Source organism: Polypterus senegalus, chromosome 17, assembly GCF_016835505.1.
Source record: "Polypterus senegalus isolate Bchr_013 chromosome 17, ASM1683550v1, whole genome shotgun sequence".
NCBI lineage: Eukaryota > Metazoa > Chordata > Cladistia > Polypteriformes > Polypteridae > Polypterus > Polypterus senegalus.
The window spans coordinates 23129827-23155527 of NC_053170.1; the positions used below are offsets into that span (position 1 = coordinate 23129827).

Below are 25701 nucleotides of genomic sequence, written 5' to 3' on the forward strand. Positions count from 1 at the left end.
GTGTGCTGAGGAGTCAGCATAAAGAAGATGGACGCCTCATGCCTGGACAAACTGGTGAGGAAGGCAGGCTCTATTGTAGGCACGGAGCTGGACAGTTTGACATCCATGGCAGAGCGACGGGCACTGAGCAGACTCCTGTCAATCATGGAGAATCCACTGCATCCACTGAACAGGATCATCTCCAGACAGAGGAGTAGCTTCAGCCACTGACTACTGTCACCGTCTTGCTCCATTGACAGGCTGAGGAGATCGTTTCTCCCCCACACTTTGCGACTCTTCAGTTCCACCCTCGGGGGTAAACGTTAACATTATACAAAGTTATTGTCTGATATACCTGCATTGTTATTACTCTTTAATTTAATATTGTTTTTTTTTATCAGTATGCTGCTGCTGGAATATGTGAATTTCCCCTTGGGATTAATAAAGTATCTATCTATCTATCTATCTATCTATCTATCTATCTATCTATCTATCTATCTATCTATCTATCTATCTATCTATCTATCATAGAGGCAATGTTTGCTCTAAGGGTTTTAATGGAGAAGTATAGAGAAGACCAGAAAGAGCTGCATTGCGTCTTTGTGGACCTGGAGAAAGCATATGATAGGGTGCGTCAAGAAGAGCTGTGGTATTATATGAGGAAGTCGGGAGTGGCAGAGAAGTACATAAGAGTTGTACAGGATATGTACGAGGGAAGTGTGACCGTGGTGAGGTCTGCAGTAGGAGTGATGAATGCATTCAACGTGGAGTTGGGATTGCATCAGGGATCGGCTCTGAGTTCTTTCTTATTTGCAATGGTGATGGACAGGTTGACAGACGAGATTAGACAGGAGTCCCCGTGGGCTATGATGTTTGCTGATGACATTGTGATCTGTAGCGAGAGTACAGAGCAGGTTGAGGAGACCCTGGAGAGGTGGAGATATGGTCTAGAGAGGAGAGGAATGAAGGTCAGTAGGAACAAGACAGAATACATGTGTGTAAAAGAGAGGGAGGTCAGAGGAATGGTGAGGATGGAGGGAGTAGAGTTGGCAAAGGTGGGTGAGTTTAAATTCTTGGGTTTAACAGTACAAAGTAATGGGGATTGTGGAAGAGAGGTGAAGATGAGAGTGCAGGCAGGATGGAATGGGTGGAGAAGAGTGTCAGGAGTGATTTGTGATAGACGGGTATCAGCAAGAGTGAAAGGGAAGGTCTACAGGACGGTAGTGAGACCAGCTGTTATATGGGTTGGAGACGGTGGCACTGACCAGAAAGCAGGAGACAGAGCTGGAGGTGGCAGAGTTAAAGATGCTAAGATTTGCATTGGGTGTAACAAGGATGGACAGGATTAGAAATGAGGACATTAGAGGGTCAGCTCAAGTTGTACGGTTGGGAGACAAAATCAGAGAGACAAGATTGCGTTGGTTTGGACATGTGCAGAGGAGAGATGCTGGGTATATTGGAAAAAGGATGTTAAAGACAGAGCTGCCAGGGAAGAGGAAAGAAGGAAGGCCTAAGAGAAGGTTTATGGATGTTCTGAGAGAGGACATACAGGTGATGGGTGTGACAGAGCAAGATGCAGAGGACAGAAAGATATGGAAGAAGATGATCCACTGTGGCAACCCCTAATGGGAGCAGCCGAAAGAAAAAGAAGAAGAAGGGGGATCCCATTTTCCTTTTCGCAGTACACTAAAAGTTTCACCCCTGTTTTCTTTTATTTGAGCAGTGGGCAGCTGAAGTTGTACTGAAACACTAGTGAAATCATCGTCTTATTTTCTTTTCTGCTATACATGAGAGGTAAATGCCATTTTCTTTTCTGTTTTCTTAAAAAGCAAATGTTTTCTCTCTTTGGTAATACCTGGGCAGGCAGATTACCACAGAGAGTCATCCAGGATTGGCTCTTACCTTTCAATGCTTCTCAGTTTGACTGCAGTAGATGCAGTAAGTAGACAGGTAGATACATGAGGCCTGAGGCATGAAGGGAATGGTCTGCAGTGCCTACAGTGGGCTTGGAAGTTCTCACATTTTATTGTGATACACCATTGGATCACAGTGGATTGAATTTGGCCCTTTTTCATAGCGATCAACAATAAAATACTCCATAATGTCAAAGTGAAGACGGCACTACAAAGTGGTCTAAATGAATTACACATCTAAAACACAACATAATCAATCTCATTAATATTCAGTGTTTAGTAGGTGCACCTTTGGCAGCCATGACAGCCTTGAGAGTCTGTGTGCGCGGGCAGGGACGTTCTTAGGTATACGTGAACTACGCATCCGACTAGGGCCCTGACCCGGCCCCGACTTACAATTTCTTTTCTTTTTTTGTCGGGCTGTGGGCCTGGGGCCCCTGTCATGCCCCTGGCACTGCAGCGTTCTGTGCCAGTCCCTCATGTGTCACGATACCCTCCTCATCCTAAATTTTATCGTTCTGAGTTGAATTCGGAGGGGAAGGGTAGGAGCAGGGGGCAGCAGGCAGGGAATCGGGGGCGTGGCCATGGGACTGGGAATGTATAAATAGCGATCGCTCAGTCTGGATAAACCATTGCACAACGTGGATCAGTTACTGGTCATCTAAGGCGTTTTCCGGATGTTTTATTAGAACACCTTACTGAGCTTCGGGGGTGCTCTGCCCCCTCAGACCCACCCCCATGCGGGGCCTGCACATCCGGGGCCTGCAAATTTTTGAATCGCGTAGGGCCCCCAAACTGCTAAGAACGGCCCTGGCGCGGGTCTATTTCTCTCTATCAGCTCTGTCATTTCTTCTCATTCTTTTTGGCAGTACTGCTCAGGCTCTGTTAGCTGTCGTGGAGCTTGTGTGAGCAGCTTTTGTCAAGTTTAGCCAGAGTTATAAAACACAACATAACTGAACTCATAAATATTCAGCCCTTTACTATTACGACCCTTAATTAATCACTGGTGTAGCCAATTGGCTTTAGAATATGTTAGTTCAATGGAGAACACCTGTCTGCATTTCACTTGATTGTAGCATAAATGGAAAGGACAACTTGAGGTGAGTCAGGACGGTGCCCTAGCCTACACAACGAAGAAAAAAGAACAGGCCAAGCAACTCCATGAAAGGAAGAGTGAAAAATACAAGCCAGGGGATGGAGACAAGGACATCTCCAAGTCACTAAATATGCAGTTAAATCAGTCATGAAGAAATGGTAAGAGTATGGCAGAGCTGTAAATGTGGTAGAGCAGGCCAACTGAGTAATTAGCAAGAAAAAAAGGGAGGCCAGTAGGCCCAGGTGTTTCACCAGTTGTAGCTCCATGGGAGCGTGTTAAAGATCAAAAATACACTAGGTATCATAGCAGAAGGCACATGGAGACCCCAAACTCAGCTGGAAGAAGATTCTATGGCTTGATGAGAGATAAACGGAGCTTTTTGGCCATATCTGAATACCATACTGAATACTAAGTATGGTGGGGACAGCATCAGGCTTGTCTGCAGCAGGCCCTGGGAGGCTTCTGAAGGGAAAATAAATGTAGGGAAACTATGGGGAAATCCTGGAGGAAAACCTGCTGCAGTTTGGGAGAAGACTTGTGTTCCAGCTAGACAACAACCACAAATGTAAAGCCAAAGGTGTACAGGAATGGCTTGAAACCAACAACGTGAAAGTCCTGGAGTGGCCGAGCCAGAGGCCAGATCTTAATCCAAATGAAAATTTGTGGTTGGACTTGACAAAGGCTGTTTGCTCAGGATCTCCATGCTGCCTGAAAGAGCATGAGAAGTTCGGCAAAGAAAAATGAGAAGAAATGTCAGTATGCAGAAGTGAGAGAAACCTGAGCACACGGACTCAAAGCTGTCATGGATGACAAAGGTGCACTTTGACGAAATCTGTTTTCCCTTTGAAATTAAAGAGTTTGTTAATCAGAGTCAAGAAAGCCAATTTATATGTGATTCAGAGCTGTGTAACATTAATGTGAAAATTTCCAAGGATTTGAATACCCTTCTTAGACGTTGTACTCTCTTAGATGTATCTTCGTAATTAGATTAAGTTGCTTTTTAATAGAGTACCATATTAACAATAAAAACATGATGATTTGCGTCAGCATGACTCACAGGTAAGAAACACAACAGGGTCAAAGTATTTTCCGGGCTGCTGCCCGCCGACTGTGTGCTTGTTGATTATCAGTGACTCTCAAGCGGATTACTGCTCTGCCATCAGTAATTGATCTTGAATGAACATTATTATTATCTAACAATCCTACCAACAAGCAAAGCCCACCTGTCCTTAGCAATAAATTCTGACAATAACCCCCCCAAGGTAGTTTTATTATTGTGAGTGCACATCATAAATTCATTCTGACAGAAATTGGATTGCTTTGCATTTTTTTATATGTTTGTTTTGGTGTAGGCCTGCTGTTCATGCAATACAAAACAGACTTTATTTGAAGACGCGTTGAACAAAATAAACTTTACATCACCTCACGTAGCCTGATCATGTGGTTGTCAGGCATCCTGGTGTTTTGACTTCACCCTGCTTTATTCAGATTTGTTTTTCATCTCCCTTTACAATTCATTGGAACTACGAGTCAGTCACTTTAATTGTATAACTTTATTATATCAGTGTCACAAGTCGAGGTGGGGGGGCTCTGAAAGTGGGACTGTCTTTCAGACAATTGTTGTTGGGGGGTGGGAGGCATTATTACTAGGCTGCCATGGTAACTGACAGCATAAAAAGAGACCTCCTGTACAACTCCTAAATCAGCTGTTTCTTCCATACCCTTTTCAAAGCACTCATGTAGATGTTGGTGCAAGCAGGTGTCATGTTAACTAAGGAGCAACACGTTTTTATGGTGAAGAGTTTTATCTTAGAGACTGGCAAATATGGAATTAGTGAGGGTATTAGAAATAAACTTGATCCCTTTGGTTTTAAAATCAAGGTGGAGGTTGTAATAAAACAAGAATCTTCCACAACGAGAAAAAGAGTTAAGAACCATCCCCGTATAATGTCCAATGGACAATGAATGTCAAGAAGGCAAAAACATGTGATCAAAGTACTTTACAGTAATTGACCATGGTACATGACAAAGATGGCATTTTTATACAGTGAAAAAATGGATGGCGGAAGTGAGTTGGCAGGAGATGACATCATAACTGTCAAACGGAAGTGACATCATCAGAGGGAGCCAGAAGTGACATCATTGACATGGAGCCGGAAGTGACTTCATAGCGATGGCACCAGAAGTGACGTCATCATCGGGAGTCAGAAAGCAAAAATGACATTTGGAAGCCACCTTGAGAACCCGGAAGTGCAGAAGGTGAGTTATTTTTCTGATGAAAGAGAGAGAGAGCGTGGAGTTTGTATGTTCTCACTGTGTCTGCGTGGGTTTCCTCCCACAGTCCAAAGACATGCAGGATAGGTGCATTGGTGACTCTAAATTGTCCCGAGTGTGTGCTTGGTGTGTGGGTTTGTGTGTGTGTGCCCTGTGGTGGGCTGGCACCCTGCCCCGGGTTTGTTTCCTGCCTTGCGCCCTGTGTTGGCTGGGATTGGCTTCAGCTGACCCCCGTGACCCTGTGGTTGGGATGTACTGGGTTGGATACTGGATGGATGGACGGAGAGAGAGAGGTGTTAGTACTGCAAATCAACCCCTTGTCTCGCAATATTCCACTCAACTCAGGGCTTGTTGACTGCCTCCTAAGTGCACGTGTGTGACAAGGTAAAGAATTTACATGTAATCATGGACTCTGTCCTAAACTTTAAACCACACATTAACCAGATTACTAGGACTGCATTTTTTCACTTAAGGAATACAGCAAAGGTTAAACCTCTTATAACACTGCAAGACTCTGAAAAATTAATTCATGCTTTTGTTCTTAGTTGACTAGATTACAGTAATGCACTCCTAACCGGACTATCTAAGAAAGACATCAATCAGTTACAGTTAGTGCAGAATGCAGCTGCCAGAATCTCAACTGAAATAAAAGAATCGGAGCACATCTGACCAGCTTTAACTTTGTTACATTGCTTACCTGTGCTATACAGAATCGACTTTAAAATACTACTAATAGTTTATAAAGTATTCATTAATCTTGTCCCATCCTATATTTTGGAATGGCTGTCCCTCTACACTCCATGTCATAACCTTAGATCTTCTAAAGGTCGTCTACTTATAATTTAAAAAAGCTCCGGCATATTAGTAAGCATGCAGCTAAAGTTATTGGGAGTGATATAGATGATTTGGCAAGTGTGTGCCAGAGGACAATGCTAAAGAAACTGGAAATCATCTAAACTAACAACAGACATCCATTACATCTAGATCTTAACTTCAGTATATCAGGAAAGATAGTTGCTTTGAAAACCCACACAAATCGCTCCAGAAATTCCATTCTTCCTAGTGCCATATGGCTTTTTAATAAGGAATACAGAGAAAATGATTACGGTTTATATGTATCCTCTAATCATTTTTGTGTAAACTAGGGGGCTCTGCCCGCTGCTCTCTTCGCTCACCAACCCCTGGGCAGGCACTTATGTGCCAGCCACTTCACATTTCTGCCTCTCGAATATGTGGATTTCACTTTCACCAAATGATAAATGTTTTAATTCTCGCAGATACGCCTCTTCACTGGGAAGAAACACTACTTTTCCCTGATGGCAACACAAATTAGATGATCTAGAAGTCTCTGACTTAATGTTTAAAGCCAAACAATATCTGCAGTACATACTTCTGTCATATCACCTACGTCCATATATTCAATCTCTTTTTGCTGTTCCGTTATTTCACCAAGTAATAATTTCCATTTGTTAGCGCTAATTTAAAGAGTGATAAAAATGCAGGTAAAACAGACAATAACTTTGTATAATGTTAACGTTTGCCAAGGTGGAATTGAAGAGTCGCATAGTGTGGTAAAGGAACGATCTCCTCTGTCACCGTCCTGCTCCACTGACAGACTGAGGAGATCACTCCTCCACCACACTATGCGACTCTTCAGTTCTACCTTGGCAAACGTTAACATTATACAAAGTTATTGTCTGTTTTACCTGCATTTTTATCACTCTTTAATTTAATATTGCTTATTTATCAGTGTGCTGCTGCTGGAGTATGTGAATTTTCCCTTTGGATTAATAAAGTATCTATCTATCTATCTATCTTTTATAGAGTGCATTTCACATCTATCTATCATATATTTCTCTTCATATTGATCTATCTATCTATCTATCTATCTATCTATCATATATTGCTCTTCATATTGATCTATCTATCTATCTATCTATCTATCTATCTATCTATCTATCATATATTGCTCTTCATATCTATCTATCTATCTATCTATCTATCTATCTATCTATCATATAGTGCCTTTCATTTCTATCTATCTAATGTGATCTTTACTATCAGTTTTTGGAGATTTTCGAATTTTAGTACTTTCATAATCTCTAACCTGCTCTGCATGTGTATCACACCAAAGTTTTTGAACCTCTTTACGATGTTCTACTGTTTCTTCTACTCTTTTTTTTTTATTTCTGACCCTGGCGCACAGGAACGGTGTCTGAAAATAGCATTCACAGAAATGAGAAGTGATTGGACTGTGGTCGTGATTGCAAATGTTTGATAGGAGAAGGCGGGACTTGTGAAAATCTCTTGACAAAAAGTCTCATCTCGCAGGACCTGAAATTATCCCTTGTGGGAGTGGAAATTATCTCCGAGAATGTCTTGTCACAGGATTTCCTTTTATAATACAGAGATATGCATTATCAAACTGCTTTACCTTAAAGTGTCTTGTCTCTATTTGTGTTGTTTTAATTTCTTTCTAACTTGTTAATTGATGCAACTGAGAAGGCAAATGAAATGTTTTCTTGTGTAAACATGTCTAACTAATGCGACCTTGAACCTTGAATTCCAAGAGCCAAGCTTAAAAGAAGTGGTCAGGCAGCCTTTTGCTGTTATGCATCTACAATCGAGAATACTTTACCGATACAAATTTGACAGGCTAATATTGTGGACCACTTTAAAAAACTGCTAAAAACTTATTATTTTAATATGTCTTTTCTATAGCTACATTTTAGTTGTTCTCCCAAGACTGAATGGACTTAGAATTATCATATTCTTCAGGGATCTGCAATCTAGACTAATCTCCACTATTCTCTGCTGTCTTTTCTGGTTCTTCTTTGGTGCAATCAGTGCCTCCACTACCTGGTCAAGGCACCATGAAGACCCCTGAGATGATGGAATGAAGTCTGTTGTCTCAGCTGCCCATGACTTCATCAAATCCCATCAAGGGATCCCTGAAAACTAAGAAGTTTGATTTAAGGACATTTCTGTGAGGCAGAATGCCCAGTAAGGCTGGGTGGTCTTTAGGCCTTGGAAACCCTGCAGATTTTTTTTTTTTTTTCTGTCCTCCCAGCAACTGACCTTACAACTGGGCTTATCTTTAGAGACTTACATCATGACATTGTAGATAAAGAAGCTACTCTTCTACTTGATACTTATCTGTTTTTAAGATCATTTAGATTAATGTATTTTCTTTTTTTATTTATTTGTTCCTTATTCTTTAGTATTATTACCTAATCCTATTTGTTTTTCTTTTCTTGTAAGTTTCTCTTTGACATTGTGTGAAGCACTTTGAGCTACAATGTTTGTATGAAAATGTAGGACATTTATAGAAGTAAATGCTGTTTAATGTGTTGCTAATTCTTGTTGTTAATTAAACTCGTTCATTAATTCCATGGCTTGTTGCTCCTCTCATTGAGCAATAGCAGACATTTCCGAAATTGTTGATTTTCTCTTTCTAAGAGCACTGGGGACCTGAGCAGACCAACATTCTTGAGACCTTCAACGTTCTTTATTTTCAGATATCGTATGATGGACACCAGTTGTTTTGGCTCATTTTGTATCTCGTTATTGTTTGGTTGCTAATTAAGGAAAAAGAAACAATTAAGGGGTCTGGGTCTTCAAGAGCAAGTCAATTAAAATTCAAAAGAAGTTAATTAGCAGCAAACACAGGTCCTTCATTAAGAAAAGGGGTTAGAAAGAAAACCTGCAGCCACTGTGGTCCTCCAGGACTGGAGTTGGTGACCCCTGTTTTAGATGAGGGAAGACAAGTGGAGTCCTTGATGATGAAAAATGAAGACAAAGGGGGGACAAAATCCATGCAAGCAAAGGTTGTGCACTGAATTAGAACTCAGGACTCAGGATTGGTGCACTGACCACTGCACCAGCCATTCATTTCTTGGGAGTTGTTATCTTATCAGCTGAACTGTGGCAGATGGAAAACCAGCACAGGCGGAAGATGGTGAGAACACTGTGAGGCTTTCCTCACAGGAAATGCAGAAACCCTTGCTGTTGCAATAAGTCCGTGTGAAATCTTAGAGCCACACAATGAGAAAAGTAAAAGGATTACATGATCATTTACTGGACAGTCGACTTACCATCTTCATAATCTGAATGAGGGCTGAGCTCATAGCAGCCATTTCTCTACATCCTCCAGGCTCAATCACTTCTAGACAGGATGGCAACCAAAATTTAATACAATCAAACCAGACGACTCAATCCCATTGCCTCACCTAGTATTATTCCTTTTGAAAAATTACAACCAGCAAAACACTTTTACTTCATACAGCACCTACAACTCAAGGTCGCTTTACAAATGTACACACTGTTATGTGGTGGGTTGAAATGATGTGTACTTCATACTTTAGTGTTCTTTCAGTGAATCTTGAATGATTATTTCTCATGTCTTTATGCTATTTCTGTTGGTTTTTAGCCAAAGTGCTCACTCAGTATATTTGTAGAATGGGTTAAGAAAAGAAAGCAAAGCATTGTGCGTTTGTTAAATGGTGACTCTGTTGCCAGCGGCTCTACTTCCTGAGGAGGCTGAGAAAGTTTGGCAGGAATGACCTCAAACTTTTACAGGAGTGTGGTCGAGAGTCTGCTGACGGGCTGCATTACCGTCTGGTATGGGAGCTGCTTTGCCAGCAGCCGAAAATCACTACAGAGTGCGGTGAAGGCAGCAGAGCACATCACGGGCAAGAGTCTCCCTGCCATTGAAGACATTTACCTCCATCGGTGCTTGCATAAGACAAGCAGCATCATAAAGGACCAGAGCCATCCAGTACACCAGCTGTTCTCCTTGTTACCGTCTGGCAGACAATACAGGAGTCTGGCTGCTCAGACTACAAGACTTAAGAACAGTTTTTACCACCAGGCCATTCGACTCCTCAACAGCAACATCTGAACACTTACATACGCTTACATTACACCTACATTGCATTATATCTACATTGCACTACTCACACACAAACTGTACCTGCATACACTCTGAATACTGACTGGAATATGCATCGTACTTATAAAACATTATCTGTGCAATAACTGTCATTTGTACTTGCCGCTCATTCAACTCATATTGCTCTATAACTTCTTTTAAAGTGTACACATTTTATTTTATAATAGCTAGCCTATTTTTAACTTGTAATTTTTTTTTAAATATTTTAAATTATTTTTCATCTTTATTGGATCTAGGCTGAGTGACTTGTTCTTCTCGTCATACACATTTCATTGTATGTTGACCCTGTGTTAACTTATATATGACAAATAACCCTAAACCAACCAACATCTGCCATCCACACTGCCTATCTGCCAATGTCGGTGGCCTCATAAATCAAGAATTTATTCTTTTGGGGTCTGATTGGATTCCTGAATTGTGGTAACTCCTTGCAGGGCAGTAACCATGAATGCTGTCAAGCCTGACTTGTCCTCTTAGTTCAAGGTAGACAGTTTGTAGTGCCTAAATTATGAAGAAGATTCAACAAAGCAGAAGTTAAACAACAACCCTTAGATTCTCCTTTATGTTGTGCTGCACTTCCGCTCTCGATCAAGTCTCACCCAACACTCCTGTAATTTTGTATTATGGTATATAGAAGCAGCATCTGGTGTTGCCCAGGTAAGTAATGTTAGGTATTTCATCTGCTACTTTGGCTTCAGTCTGTTTGGATGTTTTACTTGCTCCGAGCCAGCAGGTGGCACTGGTGTGCTAAATTTAATCCATCCATCCATCCATTATATCCAATCTGCTATATCCTAACCACAGGGTCACGGGGGTCTGCTGGAGCCAATCCCAGCCAACACAGGGCGCAAGGCAGGAAACAAACTGCACACATGCCCACACACCAAGCACACACCCGGGACAATTTAGAATCGCCAATGCACCTAACCTGCATATCCTTGGACTGTGGGAAGAAACTGGAGCACCAGGAGGAAACCCACGCAGACACGGGGAGAACATGCAAACTCCACGCAGGGAGGACCCGGGAAGCAAACCCGGGTCTCCTAACTGCAAGGCAGCAGCGCTACCCACTAAATGTCATATAAATTTAATATACAAGAAAAAAAAAAAAAAACACTGAGACCACCAGGGTCTAAATTTTGTGTTCCAAAGTAGTCTATCTTGTCGGTCTGGCCCTATACCAAAATTTAGTTCCAATCGGTCAAAGCACTTTGGATTGTATAGGGAACATACAGACAGACATCTTGTTTTACATATTCTGTACAATAGACATTATAATTATGTCCTGCCTCTTTAAATGGACCAGTATTCCCTGTTCTTTGTGGGTGGAGCCCTAGGAGGTGGGGCTACCCTGACATCACCACCCCTGGGCCCTCCCTTAGACTATTTAAACTGAGTACAAAAGCTACAGAGAAGGCATCATTGTCATTTATTGGAGTTATTTTATTACCATTTATTGTTGGATTTTCCATTTTTAATTGATTCCTGGCTCTCGTTTAAGGTATTCTGATTTCTGGACTGTGTATTGCACTTTGTTTACTCTAGGACTGCCTTTTAGGCAACATTTTGCTGCCTTTTAAATTTCAGCATCTCATTGTTTTATTAGTATTTTGTTAATAATTCGTCTTTTTTAAAGATTATTTCCTTGATATGTATATACAAATCGCATAGATTTTGAGATTTGTAATAGTTGTTATGCCAGCTCCTCATTTGTGGCCCTGCTTCTGCTGAAGGCAGCAGATTGTCTTGGGGCTTAGCAGAAGTTGCCTCTGCTGGGCAGACCACAGCAGACCAGGTAGGCTTCTTTCCTGCTTCCTAGCTTCTTCTTGGAGGCCTCAGCCACTTTCATTTTGGAAGAAACGCCAATTCATAACACAAGCGTAATAAAATAGTTAACAACAGTAACAACAATCCGTGTTCCCGGACCCCCTCCATCTTGTGCTTCTGGCTACATCAGTCCACCTAAAGTCCAGAGGGGCCTGCTGCCTCACAATTAAAGAAAGTTGTGTAGTTTAACATAACAGAACTCATCAGCATGTGTAGTGGATTCAGACCCCTTCACTTTCTGCACTTTATTGTGCTGTAGATTTAATTGTAATTTGATTTGACATTTTTTGCTCATTAATCTACACTAAATAACCTATAATGACAATGTGAAAACATCTTATGATAAAAGTTTGCAAATTTATTTATTCAATCTTCTTCCATATAGCAAATGAAAATGAATGAATGAGTTAATCTGTGCATTCATGTGTGGATCTGTACAGCAACATCTACTGGAGGGTCATGGAAATGCATTGTATGCTGGCTATTGTTGGAAAACAAAGGAAAATACCCAGAGTGCAAGAAATTAAAAAGAAAACCAAACACATTTATTTTTATGCCAGCTATAATTTATTGAGAGTACGTAGACTGAAAAAATATGATGCAGTTGACAAAGTAACACGAAAAAAGGCTAAATTGGCTGTTACAAAATTACTTTGGGTACAATTTCTAATAAAGTCACATACAGTGAATCATAAGGTTTGCATATTATCTTCAAAAGAGAAATGTTTAATATTTTTCCCTCTAGTGGGCATTTTTGCAAGTGTTCTTTGGGACATTAATGCTTTGGTACTCTCCTTCCATTAAAGTTGGCTTTTCATTGATTCATGGCACATCTAGGCCTAGTAAAATTAAAGGTCAAATACCCACTAAACCCAAACTACAAAGCTAAATCTAAATGTACATTTATTTATTTCTCAAGTACAATTCTGCTAAATTTTTATTTTCACAAAGCTCAGATGCTGTTCAATGTGTACTGACATTTATTATAACGTGACAGTGTGACACAGCATGTGGATCACATGCCTAGCAATAAGCAGCATCCTAATACCCTGCTACTCCAAAATGGCAGTACCCATGAAACACACAAAAAGGCAAAAAAAGAAGTCTTTAAAATAGCAGTAAAAATATAAATGAAGTAAAGCAAAAAATTATGTACAGCATCAATGTAGGGATTTGTATAGAGACGTCTGGTGGATAGTCATGAAATTCAATGCCTGCTGTTTGGCAAGCCATGATCAAAGCCATGGATCTTCAAAGAAGTGAACGAAAAATATAAACATATAATTATGATTTCATAAAACTTTTTAAAATTTAACAACCAACTTGAATTAAATGTTAACTTTGTTGGCTCAAACCAGTTTCTATGCTTATTTTGCATACTTATTTTTGCATTTCCCTTTCTGTCCTATTATAGTTTCAATTTTATAGTATTTTTTTAAGACATTAAATATTTTCCACGTCTTTTCCAATACCCAGTCAGGAAACGCATGATGAAGATTAAGTGACCCACATAAGGTCATTCCCAATGATTTCTGAATCATCCAAGATTACACAGAAAGCAAACCACTGTTTGTTTGGTGTGTGATTTACAGGAAATTCTATTTAAAATTATTTTGCAGTAATTATTTTGACAATGATTATTGGGGTTATGGTTTTGATGAGTGATAGAATTGATTTTTAGCTTCTGAATCAGATACAACTTTCCATCACATTTCATTTTATGTACAGCAATAAATAATACAGAAAGTGGGTGCTTTGGATCTTGCAGTGTGCACAGCTAATCCGCAGCTCTAGTCAGGGTATACTGGACTAAAATTGTGAGTCTTCGGCCTGATTTAAAAGCTGAGGGGCATCTCTTATATAAGCAGGCAGACCATTCCACAGCTCCAGGGCCCTGTAACTAAAAGCTTGACCTGCAACTCTGTATTGCTGTATTATGATTAAATTATGTTCTATTTTATTAACAATGTACTCTTTCTTCATATACAAAAAAAATCCTATAGACTGAAAAGGTTAACTGTTTTAGAATGCAGAAGAAAAAGGAGAAAAAATATAAAAATTAAAATTGTTCTGTTATTTTTATCCATGTGTCCTATATAAGAACAAGTATGAGATTGGGAACAAATAAAAAGGAGAAGTTTATTGATACATGCGTAACATTCAATTTTATTTAGGGAGTGATGTTAAGGAATGCAACAGTGATCAAGGATGATTATGAGACAGAGAAAACAACAGGGGCCTCATGTATAAATGGTGTATATGCACAAAAATGTTGCATACTCCTGTTTCCATGCTCAAACTGTGATGTTTAAAACCTAAACTTGGCATAAAACCAGTCAAATTTTCACACTAGCTCATACCCTGGCGTACGCAAGTTCTCCGCTCGGTTTTGCAAACTGGCAGCACCCAGCGTCAAAGCAATGCTTTTGTTCCAGTGTGGTTTCCCTTTCTTTTTTAGATCCACATCCCTGACGCGGCTTTATAAATACACTGAAACTAACTGCATGTTGTTTATTAGTTTAACGCATCTGATTGTAATTAACCTGTAACGATATAATGGTCCACGGAATGGCCAAACTCTTCCAAATACCATAGCTGCTTTAGCGTTGTTACTCTCACTGCACCTTTTTCTTCTTCTTTCAGATGCTCCTGTTAGGGGTTGCCACAGCTGATCATCTTTTTCCATTTTACTCTCACTGCACCACTCGGAGTATTTATATCACTGTATCGGTGTGTGAATCACAGCAGCAGCTGATCAGAAAGAGAATTATCGGGATACAGCATCAAGGACACACTGGCTCAGCCACACTGCCCATTGAACTGCTCTCATGCGGCAAACTCTTCAGAGCTTTTCCTGTACGGACCTCGCGGTTCACAAACAGTTTCATCCCAAGAACTGTAAATGTACTCAATCAGTCATTCAAGTGCTCCTTGTAGAACTGCTTGTACTTATAAGTACAATTACCTCACTGTAAACTTGCGATACAGCTATAATATTGCACAACCCTAGCCAACTTTATAAAGTGCATATTTACATAAGATGACAATATCATTTTTAAGATGAAATGTAGCAAAATATGTTTATTATATTATACAGATAAAATGTTATCATTTAAATAATCTATATTGTTAATCATTAAACATGTGAGGACATGGTGTCACAGCGCTAGCAAAGAGCTGGCGTTCCGCTCACAGATTGTTCCTGCCTTGCGCTGTATTCTTGCTTGGGCTGGCACGGCACTGGAGGGATAGATGGATAGAATAATTAAACATGTACTACGAAGATATTTCGATGTTCCTTAAAAGTTTTGAAGCATCAGAGTTCTAAACTTACAGATGGCTTAACAACTATTACGGAGCTGATTGTGCGGCAATTGGGTACATGAAGAAAGAAAAGGACAGGAATTGGGGGTTAGCATGTTTGAAAGAGACAGGACTGCTGCAATAAATTATTTCATTGAAGGTTGCGCACGGCACAGGTAAGCATCTTGCGTGAGGCAGGAAGAATCTCTGGACGAGGCGTCAGTTCGTCACTATCACTGCGCCACCATGTTCCCATGTTTAATACATGCTTTAATTGATATGATATGAATACTGAAATGATATCACATATACATTTCAGTATTTAAATTATTCAGAGAGCTGTAATATCATGAATGTAATGGATTCTGTGTCCTGTCAGAGGAAGAGAAAGCCAGTTTAAGAAGCACGTAGTGATTCACACACATAGAGCACATAGAAGACCAAATACAAAACAACGTGCTACTTTAGTTACGACAGGATTTGAGAAACTAGTAAATTAAATGATTTTAAGATGAAGTTTATGATATTCTACTTTAATGACAAAATAAACTACGTGATTAAAGTGGAAATTTTGAGATTAAAATTCCATGCTTTTCTTCCCACTGTGTCCCTATTTTTTTCTTTTCTCTGTACCCTAATAAGCTTTCATGTGACACTCATGGGCTACGACTTGCCTTTTCACAGCGACTTTGATATCTGACAACTTCTTTTTTATTTTGGGCACTGTGCGACTTTCGAGTTTCTCCGACACTCTATGTCACTCAATCAACTTCCTTTTGCTGTTTATACCACTGTTTAAACCAACAAACATTATGTTTTTTCTTTGCCTCCACTTGGTGTTCACTGAAATTCTTCTATTTTCCCCTGTGCTTTTGCCATTGCCTTTTCACAGAACGCTGAGCTAAAGGGCTATTTATATTGATTTGCATATTCAAAGAGGCGTAATTCTGGGAGGAGTTGGGGTAGGGCAGCAGGCGCATGCACGTGTGTTACTTTTCACGCTGACTGGGATTTATGGAGTGGAAGAACGTGGAAGTTGGCGAGCGCACAGATTTATGCATCTGGATTTTTTTTGTGCGTACTCACGTTTCCGCTTTTGTCCGTACGCTATGTTATAGTGTGAATTCTACGCACGGCGTTATGCATGAGGCCCCTGGACATGATAAGAATTATCATGGTCGGGACAGTCAAGGTCAAAAGTGGGAGACCAAAAAACCAAGCAATCAGGAGCAAAACGAGGATTGTAGGTCAAGACAAAAAGAGATTCAAAACCAAAACCTAATTCAAAATATTTTTGAGGGGTTGTTTATCCACCAGGGGATAGCACATACTGGAATCTGCCACCATATTTATGGCATCACTTCATGTCATTAATGCAATAATTGAGATCACCTGATGCATCCAAAGTGCATTATATGAACAATGCGAAACTAGATGGGATAAAAATTAAACTTTGCCACAATGAATCAAAACTAAAGTTAAATCTCAGAAACAGAATCCTGGTAACAAAAAACCTCAAAAGAGATGTAAATATACATTTAAAATGTGTTATCAGAAGTGACGTAGATCTTTGTTTAAGGCCTTGTCAGCAATTTTCAGTTGTAGCCTTCATTTACATAATCTTAGAATTTGACAGTCGGTGACGTTCTCCCTAGAAGGTCAGTCCTGTACTCCGACATACCCAGCAACTCACTCCAAATAGTCCATGACTTGATCTGATACAATCGGACAGGTTCAGTTTTGTCTTTAGTCATGGGGGGTGGCCTCTGTGTGCTTGAGAGCTGACAACCAATGAACGCTCATCAGGACTTACAATGAATATAATGCAGCAGTGAAGAATGAGGAACACCAGTGTAAGGACCTCGCAAATAGAAGAGAAGCTCATCTCTCTAATTTCTTTCAAACTATGACAGAATGGGAACAATGAGGTCAGAGACTGCATGTGAAGCAGTGCCTTTTAATGTTTCGTATAGCACCAACTCCGCTAGACAGTATATTATTGTCTGTCACAGAAAGGGGTGAGCACAACTGAGATGGAAAGTTGTAATGCAGTTGCTAAATTTGATATACCTGGGGCCTCATGTATAAACGGTGCGTACGCACAGAAATGTTGCGTAAGAACTTTTCCACGTTCAAATCGCGATGTATAAAACCTACACTTGGCGTAAAGCCACGCACTTTTCCACAGTACCTCATGCCTTGTCGTACGCAAGTTCTCCGCTCGGTTTTTCAGACTGGCGGCACCCAGCGTCAAAGCAGTGCTACTGTTCTTGTGTGATTACTCATTATTTTCATGACGCGGCTTTATAAATACACAGAAACTAACCGCATATTGTTTATTAGTGTAATGCATCTGATTGTAATTAACTCGTAACAATATAATGGTCCAGGGAACAGCCATAGTATTCCAAAAACCAGAACTGCTTTAGCGTTGTTACTCTCTCTTCTTCTTCTTCTTCTTCTTCTTCTTCTTTCAGCTCCTCCCGTTAGGAGTTGCCACAGCGGATCATCTTTTTCCATATTACTCTCACTGCACCACTCGGAGTATTGATATCATTGTATCTGAGTGTGAATCACAGCAGCAGCTGATCGGAAAGAGAATTATGGGTATACAGCTTCAAGCACACGCTGTCTCAGCCACGGCAAAACGTTTCAAAGCCTTTCCTGTACGGACCTCGCGGTTCAAAACAGTTTAATCCCAAGAACTTTAAATGCAGCCAATCAAGTGCTCCTTGTAGAACTGTTTGTACTTATAAGTACAATCACCTCACTGTAAACTTGCACTACAGTTATAATATCGCACAACCTGAGACACTTTATAAAGCGCGTATTTACATATGATGACGATATTATTTTTAAGGTGAAATGCAGCAAAATATGTTTGTTAAATTATACAGACAAAACTTTAACTTCATTTAAATAATCTATATTCTTCACTGGGAGTGTCTTTAAGGATAGACTAATTAAACATGTACTACGAAGATATTTCAATGTTCTTTAAACGTTTTGAAGAATCGGCGCTAAGCTTACAGATGGCTTAATGTCTATTACAGAGCTGATTGTATGGCGATCGGTTACTTGGGGAAAGAAAAGCAAGGACTGCAGTGACGGCTACACCAATATATATTGAATATAAAACAGAAAGATAAAATAACAACACAGCTAAAAACGCAGCGACAAATTTCGGCAAAAGTGAACTGCTTGTGTCATGAGCACAAACGTTCTTTAGCTCCTATCATCATGAAAATGACATCACGTATACATCTCAGTATTTTAGTTATTCAGAGAGCTGTAATATCACAAATATAATGGATTCTGTGTCCAGTTGGAGGAAGAGAGCCGGTTTAAGAAGCAAGTAGTGATTCACACACACAGAGCACATAGAAGATCAAATACAAAACAAAGCATTTAACGTGCTACTTTAATTACGATGTGATTTGAGAAACTGGTTAATTAAACAATTTTAAGATGAATTTTATGATGTTCTACTTTAATGACAAAATAAACTACGTGATTAAAGTGGAAATGTCGAGATTGAAGTGGACATTTCGTGCTTTTTCCCCACCGTGTGGCTTTTTTCTCTGTACCCTAATAAGCTTTCATATGACACTCAGACAGTGGGCTTACAACTCGGCTTTCCACGGCGACTTTGATATGTGACTTCTTTTTTATTTCCGGCACTGTGCGATTTTGTGGATGTGAGCTTTCAAGTTTCTCCAACATGCTATGTCACTCGATCAACTTCCTTTTGTTGATTATACCACGGCTTATTTGAACAAATAGTATGTTTTTCCTTTGCCTCCACTTGGTATTCGCTGAAATTCTTATATTTTCCCCGTGCTTTTCCCATTGACTTTTCACAGAAGGCTGCGCTTAAGGGCGATTTATATTGATTTGCATATTCATGTAACGGAAGGACATGGAAGTTGGAGTACGCACAGATTCCTGCATCTGGATTTTTCTGTGCGTAAGCACATTTCGGCTTTTGTGCTTACGCCATGTTATAGTGCGAGTTCTACGCACGCCGTTATACATGAGGCCCCTGGTGATTTTTCATTCAATTAAGTTGATAGGATCCACTGACAAGATCAGCAACTGCATCATGGGGTGAACTTTGTATGCATGAGAGCTGACAACTTATGCATGTTATCCGGAAGTACAACAACGGGGCTTTGAACCTCACAAACAGATCAGAAGCTCCACTTTCTATAATTTCTCATGTTTTACAGTTTACGACAGAATGGAGTGAATTGTGCATCTGATCTGAGTGGCCTCGCATGTCTACAAAGGGGCTGGAGCACAAGCCTGAAGTGTGAAGTCTCTCTGATGTAGGAGGCTCCCGTCTGCGCAAAGTACATTCCCACTTTTCCTTGTTACCATTGTCTCCCCATAACCATCATGCCTGGTCATCCTTGATTTTGTAAATGTTTGAGATGGGACAGTTAATGTTTATACCAAAAGACGCACACCCTCATCCAAACCCATTATGAGAGACGAGACGTGAAAGATCAGCAACTGCATTTGGCAACTTCTGACTAGAAATTGCAGGCATCGGTGTTTGGGGCAAAACAAAATGACTGATGAACTCTTAAGCTAAGGTTGTTGCAGTAGATTCTTTAATTTGTTCATTAAAATCTTTAAGGACAGAGCCAAAGTCATACGTGAAACATAACAAAAGTCAAAACCAGATTTCTTTCTAAATATACTTTCCTCTTTCACGTTTTTATCCTATATCACGGCCATTGTAATAACACAGGCCACGCACCACATGTGCCACAAGTCTATTGACCATGCAGGATCATAACAACACGTAAATAAAAAAAACATAAAACAGCCATAATATCTACAAACACAAAATGGGGGTGTCTGTGCTAACAAACACACAAAATGACAATGATATCACAATAACAATACTAAAAAATAAAGATAAAAGCCTATAACTCAAATGAAACAAAAGCAAATGCCATATTTTAATTAAGAATATGTTTCTGAAGGCATGCATCAGTGTAAGGATCTTTACAGTGCCATCTAGTGGACAAGCATGGAAGTTCAGTGTTCGCTAATGGGCCAGATGTGGTTAGTGCCACAGGATAAGCAGAAATTCTCCATGGGCCACAAAAAGGAACAATCCACTCAGAAGTAATATATTTTTTATATGTTACCTTGTGGTTTGTAGTGATGGCCAAGAAAAATGTTTAAGCTTATGTTTTTGTGGAGAATGTACATAACAAACTTTTAGACAGAATAGCCAACAACAAACAAAACGTCTATGAAAAAATCTGAGTTTACTTGTGTTACATAATCTACACGCTGTTATGAGTCTGCGAGGAATTTGATTTTCTTTTACATGGCTTTGAGATTGTTTAACCCTTTAATCTTTGAGTGTGGAGGTTTTCAGGACAAAGACTCAATTTTTAACATTTGTTTTAGGATCAGGGTTACATTTCATGATTTTACAATTATTTCGATAGTGTTTTGGATGCCATTTTTTTTTCCAGACTAGGAAGCTGCACCTTTGGCACTCTTGATTTGGCATACTAGGGGTGAGGCTTCAGAAATCATGATGCTAAGGTCAATTACTGAAAGGAGTTCAAAGGTCATGCAAGGCTGCCAGTCTCTATTGATGGATAAAACCTTTCGAATTTTGCATTTATTTTGGCTATAACCCTTTGGCTTTATTTCTTTTGACTTCGATTCTCATGGTTTGTTTTTGGTTTTGATAAAAAATATGGCTTTACTTCCCAGTTTTTCCCATTTCCTGGTCTTTCTCTTGTAAAACAATAACGTTCACACGTACACACGTCAAGTCATCCAGTCGTAAGCCCACAACAGGCAAAACACATATTTTTTGCTAAAATATTAACTAAATATTTTCAGAAAATCACAGCAGTGCAAGCAGATGAAATGAGCTCACATGGGAACGAGCTTCTGAATTTAAGACTGGTCTCTTCTGTGGCTTAAATTCAAAAATATCGTTTTTGGGTGGAGAATTCCTTCACCAGAATGGTTAATACAGTCTAAATAGTTGAATGCCAGCTGAGGCAAAAGAAAAGATGAGATTAATTGTAAATCTGTAAAGACCGGAGGGCCTACTTCTAATTTGGCTGGCACCTTTGGAGCAGTAGCCAGAAACAACCGAGAAGCGCTGTAATAAATTACAGGGAGGTGAGTCAGTGACGGACCCAGTCTGGTGAACCCAAAGAGCTCACCAATATGTAAAAGTACATGGGGCTACCAGTATGATAAAGACTTCAATAGGATTCACTAAAGAGATACCGAGACAACTGTCTGTTCAGGACCTTGAAGGAGTCACACAGTGCTAAAGACTTATGGGATATGCACCGAGGTGTAATGCGACAGGCTTATGATGCTCTTCCGAGGCTTTTTAAGACAAACCGCTGGCTTTCTAACAGGCTATGACAGGATATTGTACACATCATTGTGCGACATTGTTTCCTGACATAGTGGGCTGTAAATACCATCAGTGCTGTTACTGGCAGCCTGGGGTGAGGCTGATCCTGGTTTCTTCTTGACACTGGCAGACCTGTAAGACAAAAAACCAAAAGAGTCGATTATACACGCAACTCACTCCAACTGGTTCACGACTCAGTCTTACACAATCAACCAGGTTTGATTTTGTCTTTAATCATGGGGTGAACTTTGTATGCATGAGAGCTGACAACTTATGCATGTTATCCGGAAGTACAACAACGGGGCTTTGAACCTCACAAACAGATCAGAAGCTCCACTTTCTATAATTTCTCATGTTTTACAGTTTACGACAGAATGGAGTGAATTGTGCATCTGATCTGAGTGGCCTCGCATGTCTACAAAGGGGCTGGAGCACAAGCCTGAAGTGTGAAGTCTCTCTGATGTAGGAGGCTCCCGTCTGCGCAAAGTACATTCCCACTTTTCCTTGTTACCATTGTCTCCCCATAACCATCATGCCTGGTCATCCTTGATTTTGTAAATGTTTGAGATGGGACAGTTAATGTTTATACCAAAAGACGCACACCCTCATCCAAACCCATTATGAGAGACGAGACGTGAAAGACAAAGGAGGATGTTTGTCCTGTACAGGTGTGTCTGATGTGCCCAGCTTATGTCTGGATGTGTCTGCTAATTCTGCTTTATTGAGTGGTGGCCCATGTCCCTTATCAATGGCTTCCATTAGTACTGTGCTGTGTGTTTGGCCTGTCACTACTCCTTGTGTTAAGGGCCTCTCTGTCTGGACGTACATAATTGTTTTGTCATAGAGTAACCAGGAAATAGCAGGGGGCCGATGACAAAACAGCCTTAATTGAGATTAATAACTGGAAACAGTCTTGGCCAATTAAAGTAATAGAGTGTAATCACAAGTTCAGGCTGACCTAGATGGACATCTAGCATGACAGCTTTGAATAAGGCTGATTGACACCTTCACACACTAAAAGCCGTGATCCATTTTGTGTTACATCTGACGGCTGTTTAAATAAGTAATCAATTGCTTTGAATCATCAAGCTTTCTCAGTTACAACACACCATGCCATTACGTGAAGATCTTCCAGCAGATAATTGTCACCTGGCTCACCTGCCAGGTCCCACATCGCAGATGTATGGAAATAAATTCTCACAGATGTTTTGGTGGTCTCCCTCAATTGTCTTCTTCTCTAATGATCACTCAGGTTTTGTGGACAGCCTGCTCTAGCAGATTGACAGTTCTGCCATACTTTTTCCATTTCCCCATGATTGATTGAACTAGATATTCAGTGACTTGCAGATTTTCTTGTCTCTGTCCCCTGACTTGTGCTTCTCATGGAGTTGCCTGGACTGTTCTTGTGTTTTCATTCACTATATTAGGCCAGCATACTGACTCCCCACAAGCTGACCCTTAAAGATACAATCAAGTGATTGCCCAGGTAAGTGGTCTGCATTGAACTAATCATGGGAGTTCTTAAACCAGTTGGCTGCCCCAGTGATAATTTAGGGATGTCATATTAAAGGGGGTGAATACTTATGAGATCAAGTACTTGGCCGTTTGAAGTTGTTTCTAATTTAAACCACTATGCAGAGATTTGCTTTCATGCTGACATTAAAGAGTCTTTTTCTGTTCATCAGTATCAAAAAAGCCAAATTGAATTCATTGTGGCTTAATGTTGTATAAAAATAAAATATTATAACTTCAAAGGGGTTGAATATTTTTTTATAGGCTTAAAAGCATAATGGCTGTGCATGTGTGTCACCAAAACAGATCAAGTGGGTGTATTATAAAGGCAAAATCTGTACCTGGAAGTTTGTGTAAAGCCACTTTTAACTCCAAGACCCTTAATATTGCACTCCCACGGGATGTCCTCTAACATGGCTGGCATGAGGGTACATGACAAGACCTTTATATTTAACATAATTTGTGCTAGAAGGGCTCAGTTTATACCCTACCTTATTATAACTAAGCCTGCATTACAATCTAAAAGGCAGAATTACATTTTAATTTAATAGGGATTTGTTACAAATGAGCAGACATTTCAGGGGATGTATCACTCACTGCACATTTTTAGTCTGATTTATTCTGTTGATGAAGTTTGTTGTATACGCACCTCTGCTGTCCTCCCCTCCCTGATTGCTCGCCTCTACTTCCCGCTGTCTTTCACCTTTCTGACGGGTGACTGGCTGTGGCTTTGCAGCTGTGAGCTCCACCATGGCTGACTGCCTCTACATTTTCAGCTCCTTTTAAATTTACATTCATTTCGATTTCACCATCACTAGCATCGTCCTCAACATTATAATCTACGCAGTGGATTATAAGCACTGAGGCGCATCTTTCAGATCATCATACTGCAACCTTTGAATTCCCATACAGTATTTTGCTGTTATGGTTTTGTTTTATGCAATCCTGACTGGTCACTACTGCATTTTCTTGATTTGCACAGACAAGAAAGCACACAGTTTAAAGATCATTACAACAGAGACTTTAAAACAAACTGCTTTTTATTGCTTCTGTGGCGGATGGCCGGATGCCCAACACAGCTAGGATGCCTAAAGAGGAGAAAGATGGAGTAAAGCAGCTATGGAGGGACACTGCCCCCCCCAAGACACCAGATGGTGATGTCCCTGCAGCATAGCGGTACCCCAGGTTCCCGCAGGGCAACATGGGATTTGGAGTTTGGCTTCTCAGCCCTGCTGGATGCCATGGGTGCCACCAGGAGATGTTGCAGGGGGACTTGGTATCTTTTCCATAGCCCGGAAGTACTATTGAGTCACGGGGACAAAAGTCCCAATGTACTTTCCGGGCTGACAGAAAACTCAACTTCTCCAGCTGACCCAGAAGTGTGGGGATGTCACATGGATGGAAGAACCAAAGCACTTCCAGGTCAAGGACTGTTTAAAGGACTGCTGGAGACCCAGCAAAGGAGCCTGAGTCGGGAGGAGGTGGACAACACTTGCTGGGAGGTGTGGAGGAGAAGAGTATTGTGTTTATTACCTGTTTATGGTGGCTGTGGTGCTTTAGAGGCACTGTTTTGAAAAAGAAGGATCAATAAAACATCTTCTTGGTGTTTTTACCCCGCATGTCTGTCTGCTGGGTTTAAGGGTCAACAGCGACCACTAGCGTTCACACTTCACAACATATATTTTAAAACATCTGTGGGTATGCGGGTTGTATGATTTGCTTTCCTTATCACATTAATGATAAAGTATTTATTTAGAAGAACTTCCATGACCTGTTTTACTTACTGCATACTAAATCATAAAGATAAGATCTTGTTATGTGTGCTCTGCTTGGAGAAAATAACAAATCAGAACCAGGAGAAACTAAAAAGTAGGGACCTCCAAATGCAAGTTTTAAACATGCAAGGACAAATAATAAGTCTGTCCTAGCCCAAGACCTACAATGAAAAGCTGAAATGGCAGAAAACTCGAGAACTTAAGTCATGTGAGGCAGGATTGGTAAAAAGCTCCAAGTTCTGAACTCGAGAGTGAAGTTGACTCTATACTACGACATGTCATACTTCTAAGAGGTACATTAAGGATGCACAAGGCCCAAATAAACTCAGGCTAAGAGACAAGCCCCGGGTTCTCCCTCCTAGGGCTGGGATATACTTGACGCTATGCGACGCTTACGCTTGCAGATGCTGCTGCTACACAAGCAGTGTGCTGATTATACTTCTACTCGTACTTTATGTAAATGTGGAGGCTTCCACCAGGTGGCAGTGTGAGATGATGTTGCAAAGGCGTAAAAGACAACAGTGACACAGAAGATACTATGTGAGACCTGTAAATATATCACGTCACTATGATGGGGAATATGCGACACTTCTCCAGGCCGGTGGTAAGGCTGTCTTCCTGGCATTGCAAGCAATCGTTGCTTCCATTTGAGAGATGGC

The 25701-nt window shown here is 40.4% G+C and overlaps 1 protein-coding gene across 1 annotated transcript in view; it reads right to left on the bottom strand.

Moving 5' to 3' along the window:
- Positions 1–19390: 19390 nt before the first annotated feature.
- The window catches only part of LOC120517918, a 60554-nt gene continuing 54243 nt past the window's right edge, over positions 19391–25701 (bottom strand). The window contains exon 8 of the mRNA XM_039740429.1: positions 19391–21887. Coding sequence (XP_039596363.1) covers positions 21758–21887 — 130 coding nt within the window. The 3' untranslated portion in view covers positions 19391–21757. The remainder of the gene's footprint in view (positions 21888–25701) is intronic.